The sequence below is a fragment of the Rhincodon typus genome, chromosome 5, assembly GCF_021869965.1.
Source record: "Rhincodon typus isolate 14 chromosome 5, sRhiTyp1.1, whole genome shotgun sequence".
Taxonomy (NCBI): Eukaryota; Metazoa; Chordata; class Chondrichthyes; order Orectolobiformes; family Rhincodontidae; genus Rhincodon; species Rhincodon typus.
This window is the reverse complement of record NC_063336.1, coordinates 34,059,095-34,072,862: the sequence shown is the minus strand read 5'-3', so window position 1 is coordinate 34,072,862 and position 13,768 is coordinate 34,059,095. Positions and strand designations below refer to the sequence as shown.

The window sequence follows — 13,768 nt, the reverse complement described above, 5'->3', positions numbered from 1 at the left end:
AGACCTTTTCTGATGAAGGGTCTAGGCCCGAAACGTCAGCCTCTCTGCTCCTATGATGCTGCTTGGCCTGCTGTGTTCATCCAGCCCTGCACCTTGTTGTCCCTGAACAGTTTGAAATGTACTTTTCATCCGGTTGTACAAAAAGACAACTAAACCTGACATTACAGGGTTAATCTAACCACAAGAAAAAGAGAGATTCTGGAGTACATTCAAATGGCTTTGGTTGAACTGCTGACTTTGAGGGGTCTTCGGCAAACACAATGCTTTCTATAAAAAGAATCCTCCTGAACAGCAGAATCTTAGCACGGAGTTTATAGACAAATCTTCAAAATTATATTCATATAAATCTGCTTATTTTGCCTACTATGTTTGTATCATTTAATAAAATGCCTACATCACTGAGGAAGGATTAAATATATCAGAAAAATGAAAAGGAGTAAAATCTTGCTTTGATTTTGGAAACTTGTGTTCAAATGTTTAAGTAAAGAGAAACTTCATGACAAAATACTGGGGTATGTTCAAAACCTATTCAGAAAAGGGTGAGTGGCTGTGATAGGTAAAGAAATTCAATATTATAATATGATGATGTGTTAGGTGTTGACTGAAGTTAAAATAAAATGGTATCTAAAAAGAATATTACCGATGATTTATTCAAGTTATATGGAGGGTTATCACTGAAGCAGTGTGAAATAATTAATAAGTAGACCTAAACATTAAAATGTTAAAAGACTCCCCAAGGCTGTTTAAACATTGCAGAAACTTTTTCTTCCCCTCCCTCTCCTCAGTTACATTAACCCTATAGCATCAGTATCAATGACACCTTTGAGTCAGCCACACGTTTAATGGTTTAACAGGGTTGGTATATGTAATATAACGCAAGTGTTAAATACAGCAGCCTTCAACATAAAAAGCTAGAATCAAATCTGACTCTCAATTGGTTGTACTTACATTACATTCTTGTCATTTCTCAGAGGTGCTGACTTTGACTAGGTTATAGTTCATTTGGGCGACCATCCAGCTATGCTTTAAGATGAATGTTGCCTAGCTATTCCACCACAGTGGAGTACAATCCCAGTGTGTAGAAATTTCAGTTGGAAAAGTTCAAGGAGGCTCATTTCCCTTATGGACATGAGGTGTATTTTTTTTCAACAGTTGTCAACAGATTTAAAATTAAGCACACTGGTAAGTAGCATAGGATAGCTTCAAACTTGTACATGGACCTTAATCAAACTTGAAATGCTCACAGACAAGTATATTGAAATCAGGGTGTGCGGACAGTAATCAGGACTGGAACAGCTAACTGGTTTTACTTAGCTTTATAAGCCAGATCACTTATAATAGTCATAGAATCAGAGATGTACAGCATGGAAACAGACCCTTCAGTCCAACTCGTCCATGCCAATCAGATATCCTAAATTCATCTAGTGCCATTTGCCAGCATTTGGCCCATATCCCTCTAAACCCTTCCTATTCATATACCCACCCAGATGCCTTTTAAATGCTGTAACTGTACCAGTCTCCACCACTTCCTCTGGCAGCTCATTCCGTACACATACCACCCTCTGCATGAAAAAGTTACCCCGTAGGTCCCTTTTAAATCTTTTCCCTCTCACCTTAAACCTATACCCTCTAGTTTTGGACTCCCCTACTGTAGGGAAAAGACCTTGCCTGTTGACCTTATCCATTGCCCCTCATGACTGTATAAATTTCTTTAAGGTCCTCCCCTCAGCTTCAGGCACTTCCAGGAAAATAGCCCCAGCCTATTCAGCCTTTCCCTATAGCTCATGCCCTCCAGTCCCAGCAACATCTTTCCTGAAGTTTCACAACATCCTTCCTATAACAGGAAGGCCAAAATTGCACAGTATTCCAAAAGTGGCCTAACCAATGCCCTGTAGAGCTGAAAACTTTCAAAGAGAGATGAGATGAATTTTATTGTCTTAATTTCTAGACCCTGATTATGAAACAATTAAGGGACTTGTCTGCTGATGGTTGCTTAGCAACCTTTTTCTGTATTGGATTTCTGTTTTACTTACCCAAGAGTCAGAAGGAAGATACCCCGAAAGCTGCAAGTCTCTCTCACGAAATGCTGTTCTCAGTAGAAGTTCTTGTGAATGTGAATATTCTAAAAGCCAGTGTTTCTGACTAATTTGTAAACTTGAAAATTTGGACTGTGATCATGGTCTAAAGGCTGCAATGCAGATTGACAGCAGAGCTGAAGTTCTACCAGTCTATCACTGTCCACAGTTTGACTTCATCAACAGGAAATCCAGCAGATGTGAGCAGTCATTAGCTTCTATTTTTGGTTTCTAGACCAATGGCCAACAGGGTTTTCTTTTCCTCTCATGCCTTCATTTAAAAAAAAGCATCAGTTCTACTCAGACTTGTCTTTTTGTGTTGTGTGAATGTTTCTGTGCTAGAATTAAGGTGGTATAGTTTAAATTCCAGATTGTAACTTTGATGTTAACCAATGTTTGCAACTTGTTTTAAAAATAAGTTTTGTTTCTAATAAACAGATTATTTTGAGTTCAAAGGAAGCTGGTAAAATATTTATTCTGAAGTAGTGAGAGAAGCAATTGACCATTTTGGTAATTGATTTAACACATTTATACTGATGGTAGGTCTGGGATAGTGGGGTTCTATTCTACATTCTTCCTGGTGCAGTAATAACAACAGGTAAAGGTCCTAACCCATTAAGCTTTGGAGAAATGTTAGTTAGTATTCTGAAAGCTTTAACTTTCTAAGTTGAGTCCATTTCAGTTAAACATACCTTTTCTATTTCATCCCAGTTTGTCACAATGCCATGTTCCAGTGGGTAGTGCAAGGAAAGAACACCTCGCATATGTTGAGCATCGTGCCCAATGTAAACATCTTTTTGATTCCTCCCATTACAAACTCTCTGAAAACAAATAAACAGGATTGTAAGACAAGTTCATTTTGGCATTACAGGCAGCCCATTATGTTCGGAGTAATTCTCCCAAATCCCACTGTCAGGATCATCCATCCATTTGTAAAATTGTGGGCACAATGTGAATTCGGGAAAATTCACCTACACACAATTATATTATGCCCCTGCCATAAACAGTGCCTCAGCATCTTTCATAAGGGATACACAAATAGAAAATGATGAGAAGAGAGAGATCAAAAGATAAACTAAACATTTTTCAGGAAGACCTAAAATGAAGGAGATGAAATTCTTCTCAGACAAAGCAGTCCATTTAACATTTCACACAATTTTCCTTCTGAAATCGACAATCCTCCATTATACACAATTTGAATTTCACTCCCAAAACGATTCAAGCAGGGAATTTCAGAGGACAGTCACTTCCTCCAATTCCTCCGGACAGGCCACCTTAGCCAATAAGCGAGCGGAAATTGCACTGAGCTGGAGGAAGTGTCAACAGCAGTGGAATGTCCATTTTGGGCACGCATCTCAACCGTGATCGGCCCCTTGAAATGGAAGGGGCTTCTTGTTAACACAAATGGGCCAATATTTTATTCATTGTCCCGTGCCTGGACTTAAAATGAGGAGAGAATCTGCAAACCTTAGGGTGAATACCCGTTTTGAACTAGAAGGTGGACGAGTCTCAGGAGGCTTAGCAGGTGGCCTCGACTGTGGAAGAAACAATTTATTAGAATCTCACATCCTGAATCAGAGTTGAAGTTGCAGAGGAAGGGTGGGGGTGGAGACTGGGGAGGGAGTTAGATGTGACATTCCCTGATAGGAAGTAGTGGTGACAGGATTGGGGTCAGCCTCAACCTCCCAAGAGACATTGGAGTATTCAACCACAAAGAATTGGAGGCTTATGATGATCCAGAAAGATCTGGAAGCTAATGCAGCCATTCATACATTCCTGCCTTCTTCCTACAGAGATGACAGCAAGGAGCTAACTACCACATCAGGGGTTAATGGGGCTAGGAACCCTTAATATGGTGGGAATAAAAGATGGAGGCCAATCAGATTGAGAGCTGTTGAGATTTGATTCTGATCGATAGAAATATACATGCAATAAAGGTAAGGCCACTGGGTTCCAGAATGGAAATTAATAGCTTCCCTACTGAACCCTAGATAGACAGGAAGGATAGAGAAATTAGAGGTAGACAAGAGGATAAAATATGGTAAAAGAGTTGATGAAATAAATTGGACAGATTCTGTGATCATTCTGAAGTTGTGGTTGACAGGTCTTAAGGAACAAACGAGACAAAGAAATGGCGGGAACTGTAGATGGAATGCCTTCCGTGCAGAATGAAAGATGAAGGGAATATAAAAGAGTACATGAACACTGGTGGGGTTGGGATATGGTGAAACGAGATGAGATTTGGGTGGAATTACTTAAAATGTGAAGTCAGCCTATTCCTTTTATCTGAAGTCATTTCGATTTAAAAACTAATTACTTGTTCAAATTAAACAATTTTAATAAAATATGCTATTTTTGCAGAATTTCTATTCAAATAAATGGTGAATTCAATTTAAACAACTTTTTAATTAAAGAGCAGAATTTATTAATGGCAATTTTTTTCCCCATTGCCTAGATAGAACGTATTTCTTAGAAAAGTAATTTATAGATCCAAGCTAGAAAGTCCCATATCATATAAAATAGTACATGTGTACATTTTATGGCAAATTAGTCAAAAGCCACTTGAAAAGCCAGTAAAGTGGAACAGATTGACAGTAGAGTAATTAGAGTTTTATGTAACAGAAAGCATAATTTCCTAAAAGGCTATTGTCTGGTATGTTGCAAAATCAGGCACTGTGTAAAAGACTTTATTTTATAAAATAATACGTTTAAAGCTCCCAGTAAGCTAATATTCAGCATTATTTACCTCATATTTAGGTCGCCCAATTACTGTTGGAAATATAGTAGTTGGTAGATCCTGATTTGCAAAGCCAGCTTTCATCAGACCAGATCCTGTGTCCAATACAACTGGTATGTTATAATCACAAACCTGTCAGTGTCAAGAATACACGTTAACAGCCTGTCCTCATTTCCCATTCTTACTGACAATATTTTGAGCTTATGTTCCTAATGCAGTATGCAGATAATTAAATACAGGTCAGTTTTGCAATTCACATTTGAAAATAAAGGAGGACCATATGGCCAGAATATACACATGGTATAATATTGGATACCATGTCCTACGCAAACAAAATACAAAATAAAATGGTCATGAAATACCATGGTTCACAATTCTCTACTGCATATGCACTGAAGAGGGTTTCCTAAACATTGTTTAGGACAAAAATTTACATCTAAACAGGTTAGAAGACCCAGGGAAAACCGAAAGAACTGCGGATGCTGTAAATCAGGAACAAAAACAGAAGTTGCTGGAAAAGCTCAGCAGGTCTGGCAGCATCTGTGAATGAAAAATCAGAGTTAATGTTTCGGGACCGGTGACCCTTCCTCAGTGTTCTGGACCCAAAACATCAACTCTGATTTTTCCTTCACAAATACAGCCAGACCTGCCGAGCTTTTCCAGCAACTTCTGTTTTTGTTAGAAGACCCAGGGAATTAATTTGTCGTCAGGGTGTGGGGATGGGTTGGGAGAAAGGGATGGAGGAATCTCTCTTATGGACAAAAATATTACTCTTAAAGCTGGGCCTTTGATTGCTTCTCAGAGCAAAATCAGCATACAGCAATTTCAAATTATGAATCCAAGTTTAATTAGTTAGACAAAAAAAACAGAGATGATAGGAAAGGAGTAACTGGGAAGAGATCTGCCAATGAAACAGCAGCCAGGGTCATGCGGAAATGACAACTGAGATGATCTCAGATAATTCTAATACTGGCCAAGAGAAATCCCAGATTGAAACCTGGCTATTCAGATGTCATGGATGTTCCCTATCAACAGAATACAAGTTTATCTCACACGCACATACACACACAAAAAACAAACACATATCTTTGTATAGAATACAGATGTATAGATCTTAATACAGACATCAAAACAAAGTTTCAACTTTTTTCACAACATTATTCACTACACAGACTTAATTCCAAGAAATATCATTCATATTTCAGCTTTCTAAACCTTTTCTGAACTGCACTTTCTAGTTTCTTTCCATTGGACAGCTGAGACCATTTTTCTTGATTTTTTTCCCAGGTCCACTGGCAATAAATTCTCACAATTATGATGCCCTAACTTTCCACAGTTTTAAACAACTTGAAAACTTATATTCCTGTCTTGGAAGCTCCACATGGAAACACCTCACCTAGGATGACTGGCTCCCATGAAATGACTGAACTTTCCTACTAAGAGAAATTGTTTCACCTTCTGAAATAGAATTCTGGGTTCTTCTGAAGTAAAAAAAAAAGCTTTGAACCTTCTGTTTAGGAAGGCTAAACTAATTGCCTTAATATATTTACTCTACCTGTCATAGACCTAACAGTATAAATATTTTATCCATTAACACTACAGCAGTTCAAGCATTCTTGCAGTCCCATGTTTTCTTGGGACTGATATATTTTGGTTACTGTTCCAAATTGATTTCCTTACCTATTTAAAGAAAAACCTTCACAAACTAACCCCAAATCCCCCCCACCCCCCAGGGGAGGGAGTGGGAAATAATGGCTACAAGCTGGCATTGTGTATTCTGAACATTTCACACAGGAGATGTATATTTCTCTGAAAGTGTGCTCACAACTTTACTGATAACATCCTGCATACTAAATGGTCTAAAAGACACACGTGTTAAGCCAATCCATTATCCTACAATACATTCCTGCCAGTTGAAGCTTCATTACTTTAGTGGGAATGCCATAATAGAAGTGATGAGACTTGTCAAATAGTCATCAATTTCAACAATCTGACAAGCTTTCTTTTGTGATAGAGGAAAAAATTTACACCTTATGTAACATTTTGAAATGATGTTTATCAATTTATTGGTAAGAAGGACAAACAACAGGGAGTAGGTGAATCAAACTCTGGGAAAGCATGCAGTTATTATTATAAGAGATGGAGACTTGAGAAGACCCACACCCACAGATGGTTTATTCTGACTAAATGATGGCGGTGAAGGACTCAAAATAGTTTTAGTATTTAGATTCCTACTTTAAAAGGAGACACTTACATGAGTTCAACGGAAACAGAAAGGTGGGTGAATGGAAATACATTGTATACCTCAGTCTTTTTATCTCCTCAGGTAAGTGTGGAGTGAGATTGGAGCCTACTCCATTTGACACTGGTAGTAGAAGATGCCCACTTCATTGTAGGTAATGTCACTTATACTCAATAACCCAGGCAAGTTAATTCGGGGTGATTCAGATAATTGAAATGAAAAACTGACACTACTGGATGATTCAAAATCCTCAAGGACATTACTGGCAATGACTTTTTAAAAAATGTATTAATTCATGGGATATGGCATTGCTGACTAGGCCAATTCTTACTGACCATCCCTAACTGCCCTGAGAGAAGGCAGCTGTCTTTTTGAACCACTAGAGTCTTTGGGATGCACACTCAGACAATGTTTTCAAGGGCCTCATCATGAAAAAGTAAAAGCATGTAGCAAAATACAATTATATGAAGGCCCAGGAAGGAGTCTGAGGATGGGTATCATATAGCAGTGAGGATGGCAGAATCCAATGCCAGCCTATTATTATCAGAGAGGAAGCTCTGCAAAGGAAATCATGTGGAGTGGATTGACCACTGCAGGAACTTATGCAGAAATCGGTGAAAAACTGATGAAGAATTATCTGTGCCTAGACTCTGGCAGTCGGATAGCTACAGGAGAGTCAGCAACCTCTACAATATCAACCTTACTTTTAAAAAGCTTGTTATATGCTTTTGTTTCAAGACAATGCTGTTTACAGGTTGTTATAACATCATCATCTTTGAAGTGTGCAGAATAAAACAGTTTGCGTTATCTTGAGAAAGGAATGCCATCTCACCTCTTAGTGGTGTAGTTTATTTTGGGAATCCTAGCACATGTGGAGGTGGCATGCTGTTTTAAAATTAAATCATAAACTCATTCTCCAGGAAATCTTATCCTGCTATCCTTAAAAGCCCTAATTCTTTAAAAAAAAACTCATTAAGATCAAATTCAATCTTCTGAGAGACTTTGCTCCTTTAACTGAGATCACAGGAAAAAATAACGACACATTGTATTTATCTTAACTAAAATCAAATCTTTGGTTACCTTCATAACGGATACTTGAAAAACATGTGCATCAATTGGTGGATTACAATCCACTGACAGCTTTGTATGACAATCTTCAAATATCGCATTCAAGTCTCGATTTGAACAATCCTGTATCTGGCTTGCAATGTCAATGATATGTAAAGAATCCTTCTGTATCTCAGTATTTCTGGATTCATCAGATTGCAACATCTCAACTGTGTAATCCTCTCTTGATCGTACATTGCTGCTAATAATTACACTAGTTTCCACTATCGCTTCATTAAATAAGGGAGTGTCTTGTGCATCACATTTACTTTCAACAAATGGATCTGACTTTACAACCAATTTGGAATCTTTTTGCTCAAGACACATTTCTCCATTCTCAGAGTTTACTAAAGAGCTTGTTTCAGTGATAGAACCATCTTTCTCATAATTGACTTGACTGTTATGCATGTTTGTTGAGATTTCAGACAAGTTAAAAGGGATTTCGCTGACATGGTCCTTTTTGACATCTTCTGATTTATTCTTGTTCCCTGTCTGTGCGTTTGCTTCAAGTAATGCACTGGCAGTCATGGATTCTTTTGTCACTGGACAGTTCTCTAAAGACTCTAAGAACTCTTGCTGTTCACTAGGTTTCCTTACAGCATTAGGACTTTCCAAAAATTCTTTTTGGTAAGTTTTGGTTTTGACACAGTTTTGGGGCACTGGAATTCTCAACTGCTCCTTCTTTACATTTTTTGTTGCAACATCTCCAAGAGATTCACTGCAGGAGTGGTCAGAGCATGCAGAGGTCAGAACCTTTTCCACTTTTACAGGTACAGTAGCACAAAGTGCTGGTATTGGCTTTTCTTTGGTTTGCACAGCCAGCTCTCCTTGGCTTTGATAGCCAGAGGTAAAAATTTTATTATCTTCGATTGTTTCCTTGTTGGAGGAGTAAAAAATCTGTACGGGAATTTCATCATCTAGATGAGTAATGAATGCTTGGTCATCTTTTGAATCTGTTGAGTCATTTTCTTCGTTCACAGCAACAGCAGTATTCATAACCTGACCAAGCACTTGATCTTGATCTTTACTGGAATGTACTTTTTTGGTGGCTTTTTTCTTTGAGCTACATACCTCCTTTAATTGTGAAGGAGTTTTGTCTGGGATACGCTTGTTGCAAGATCGGTCCTGACTGGAGCCTGAATCAATGACACTTGCAGGGGACATTAGTTCACTGGATTTGAAATTTGCATCTGAGAACCCAGATTGGCTTTTTGCTTCAGCTCTTTGGCTACATTTTGAATGAGAACTCAGAACTCGTGCAGATGATCTAACAGTTCTGCTCTTTGGATTACTACATCCCATCTTTGAAGATATTTGTGGCAATTTCTTTACATTCTTGTGCTTTATTTTTCCTTCTCGAGCGAGACTTTGCTCCATTTTCTCAACCTCCTTTCTTTCTTTCTCCAGCTCAGCCAAAAACTTTGTTCTATCTTTGCTCAGCTTTGACTTGCCCAAGACTTGAACCGGACCATTCTGCTCTTCCTCAGAGGAACGTAGCTCTCTTATCTTCAAGTTCTCTTCCAGAATTCTGTCCTCAATTTGATTTAGTTCTTTCAATTCTTGCAATAACCTGGGATTATTGTGTGTGCCCCAATTTGTCCCTAGAGTAACAACAGTCGTGTTATAGTCTATATTATAAAAACCACAGTCAGACTTGAAGCTTCTTTCCTGTTGCATGCTCTCAATATCACAAGCCAACTGTGAATGGGTGCAACTACAGTGACATTCCTGCTGTTCCCTTTCAGACCATTCACAGTCTTCTAATCCAATCACTCCAGCTTCTGCAAGCTCAATGAGGGACATGGTGACCTAAAAAATAAAAGATTTAGTAAAAGAGTTACTTAAAATGCTAAGAATCAGGATATAAAGTGTATTTACTTGTTTATTCATAGAGACTCAGAGTTTTTACAACATGGAAAAAAAGGCCATTCACCTCATTTTGACTACACTGGTCATCAAGTATCTATCTACTCGAATCCCATTTTCCAGAACTTGGTCCATAGTCTTGAGGGTTCCTGACTCTAACATCTTGTTGGGAAGTGAGTTCCAGATACCTACTCCACTCTCTGGGTAAAAACAAAGTTTTTTCAAATCTCCTCTAAAATTCCTGCTCCTTACCTAAAAACTATACCCTTGGGTTTTGACCCCTCTATCGAGAGGAACGATTTCTCCCTACCTGTCCTGTCTGTGCATCTTATAACTTTGTACACCTCAGTCAGGTTTCCTTCTCAGTCTCCTCTGCTCGAAGGAAAACAACCTCAGCCTATGTAGTCTCTCTTCATAGCGGAGTCACTCCAGCCCAGGCAACATCCTGGTGAATCTCCTCTCCACCACCCTCTGTAATGCAATGATTTCCTTCCTATATTGCGGTACTCAGAACTGCACACAGTACTCCAGTTGTATCCTAAACAATAGCCTATGCAGCTCCATCATGATTCCTTTCTTATTTTATTCAATGCTTTGGTTAAGAAAGGCAAGTATCCCATATGCCTTCTTAACCATTTTATCGACCTGTCTTGTTTCCCTCAAGGATCTATGGACATGCAAATGAAGATCCCTCTGATCCTCTGCACTTCCTTGCATTGTTAGTCCTTCCAATCTGCATCACCTCACACTTTTCATGAATTGAATTGCATTTGCAACTAATCAGCCCATCTGACTAGCTGTCTATATTGTCCCTGTGATCAAAGGCTTTCCTCTGCGCTATTTAACACCACCAACTTTTGTCATCTGCAATCTTACTGATTATACCTCCTACATTCACTGTCCTCTTGGGAAATAGAAAGTGAGGAAAAAGCCTAGTTCTAACCCACGCTAGGTGGTAGCAAAGAATTAATTTTAAGCTGTGGAATCTCTAAACAGTTCATAGTGGGCATGGATCAGAAGGAAAACAAGGCACACCTGACAGTCTCATCGAAACAGATTGTTAAAATGCCTGTTAATCAGACATCAAAATGGTGTTCTTTTCAGACTGAAGATTAAAATATTTCACTGGGCAGCAAAACTGGCTTGTGCTTTGTCGGACCTAAGACTACTTGATGCTGTATTCAGGTAGCAAAGGGGTCAATTACTAAGGACTCTCATTGCTTAAAGAAAAATCTTAATTGGAACATTTTGCACATTATATTGCCTCTGATTTATTGCTGGGTCCTGTAAAAGGAGACACTGCTAAACAAAAACAACCCACAAACTTTAATTTTTACCATATAATAACATTTTACAAGATCTTTAGCTGGAGAAACATTTTGCCTTCGGTGCTCTGACGAATGAAAGTGACAATGCGAGTTGACAGATGTGCATTTGTGCCTGAATTCTTGACATGCAGAGCTCAGCATCAAAAGAGGTACAGGTGATAAACATCTGTTCATGGGCTTTCAAGAAAAGATTATGATTTTTCCAAATGAGGGACAATGTATTGCATTTCAGAAATTTGCGGACAATATTCTCAATTTTCTCTCTGTTACTATCTACGGGAATTGAGTGTTATCTATATTTGTGTACCAGATAGATAAAGTGTTTGCAGGGAGCATGCATTCAGAAGATCAGTCCTGCAAATTTCCATCACAATCCAAAAAAGGACAATGCTATGAATGTATATTACACAGGTTATGAAACTATTGAAGTAATGTTTGGAATTCAACAATGCTTTCATGTTGCCAAATCAGATTTATGTTACAGTGAATCAAACATCTGGCTACCGAGCATCACAAAAACTCCTGTGAAAATATTTCTGAGAGGACTACCTTCTCATTGTGCAAGTCAGAGCCTGTGCTGTTCACTTCAGTAACTCCGTAGCACTTGCTCTCTTCCAACTGCAAAAGAAACTCCAGCTCTTCTTCTTGTCTAAGCACATCTTCTTCTTCCTGGATTCAAAAGATGGCATAACGTTAAAACTTGTAAAACTGGTGTTATTACTCAGATTGTTGGTGTTCAACTGAGAACAAACAGGAAGATGCTGGCTTAGAGGATGTAGCTATCTCAAATAAAGATGAAGATGCACAGGGGGTCAGTCAGATTCGATAAAGCCAAAGCCTTAAACTCCACTCACTTCCACCAGTCAAGAAGTGTCTCACTGCAGGTCCATGGGGATTATAGTTATGCCCATCTTTTATGGGACATATTCAGCCCTGTCTGTGCCAGTCCTCTTCAGGTCACCTCCCTGTCCTCTCAATTACACCCATGTGTGTGCCAGCATTGCTTGATGTTACATTGCTATATAGCTTAACATGGATAATTAAGATAATTATGTTTCAATTTTCCATCCATCCTTTAATTTCACGTGATCCTTTCAGCCCTTCCCGAATCTTGTGTAATCATCTTTTCACTGATACCCACTATAATCCCACGAGCATCCTGATCACCTGGATGGTTATTATTCCTGCCCATTTTCTGTGAGCACCCATTCTTTTTTCACAGTTTGGCCACCTCTACTGCAATCACTCTGATGCTATTATTTAACTACAGAGCTTCCAAGAGATTTCCTTTTATCCTCAATCAATGTCGGAGGGCTTTCTGATTATTGACTAGCACTAATTCCAGTTCTTCTGCCCTGATCACATCCCCCTCAAATTTGGTCTTCAGGTTGAATGGGATTTAAATGAGAAACAACCAGGCTTTCTAACATGATCAAATGCTGTTTGTGGGATCTTGTATGCACAAAATGACTGGTCATGTTTTCTACATCAGAATACATTTACTAGAAGAGGCCAGGTGCCATGGAACAACATTCAGGCCATGAATCTCCTACAGGAATGGACAGGATCACAGAATATGTTAAATATTGAAGTAAAACTATTGACAGGATAGTTCATAACAGATGTGTTGCATAACCTAGCTTTCACATTGTTAGAATCACAATTTGAACCAGATCTAAATATCCTTTAAAAACCAAAGAGGCTGTGATATGAGCACATCCCATTCAAATTTATTTACTGCTACATCTGCAACACTGTCCATCTCCACTTTGACTTTATCTCCACTACTGCCAAACCCCTTAACCATATCGTCATCACCTTGAGACTTCACTTCCACAACACTTGCATTCTCTGCTGTTAAGCTCTTAACTTTCATAAGTTGCAAATTGTTCAAAACTCGGATCCCTACACACATACTTGCACCCACACACCCATCCTTGCTGACCTATCTTGACCGTCACTTTAATCTTGTTTGGAAGAGCTTGGTCATCATCGACAAATCACTCCATGGCCTTAGAGCATCCTAACTCTGCAAACTCACTCAGCCCTTCATTCTACTCCGTTCTCTCCAACTCTCAGGTACATCCACTCCAACCCGCGGCATCTTAGCCTTCAGCTGCCTCGTTCAATTTCACGTGTATTACATAATTATAAAGAAATGATTCAATCACACAAATATCTCACATTTACCTCTAAAATCTTTGCTGTCCTCAGCAGAAGCTTTTCAATATCATCCTGCAGCTTCTCCTGTTCCATCATGTCCCTGTCACACAGCTTTGATTCAGTTAATGCAGCATGATCTCTGCACATGAGAAGTGGAACAAAGTCATGGTTGCGACCATAAAAAAGTTCTGCACATTATGTACTGCATATTAAAATTGGCGAGAAAGAAATTGGCTCTGGCAAAGGGTCC

General features: G+C 38.8%; 1 protein-coding gene across 3 annotated transcripts in view; it reads right to left on the bottom strand.

Moving 5' to 3' along the window:
- The window catches only part of LOC109910803, a 97,019-nt gene that overhangs the window by 13,815 nt on the left and 69,436 nt on the right, over positions 1-13,768 (bottom strand). For all 3 annotated transcript variants that reach the window (XM_048596537.1, XM_048596538.1, XM_020510049.2), the window contains 5 exons: positions 13,546-13,657; positions 11,905-12,024; positions 8,135-9,970; positions 4,822-4,944; positions 2,768-2,896 (listed from right to left, as the gene is read on the bottom strand). In XM_048596537.1, coding sequence (XP_048452494.1) covers positions 2,768-2,896; positions 4,822-4,944; positions 8,135-9,970; positions 11,905-12,024; positions 13,546-13,657 — 2,320 coding nt within the window. The remainder of the gene's footprint in view (positions 1-2,767; positions 2,897-4,821; positions 4,945-8,134; positions 9,971-11,904; positions 12,025-13,545; positions 13,658-13,768) is intronic.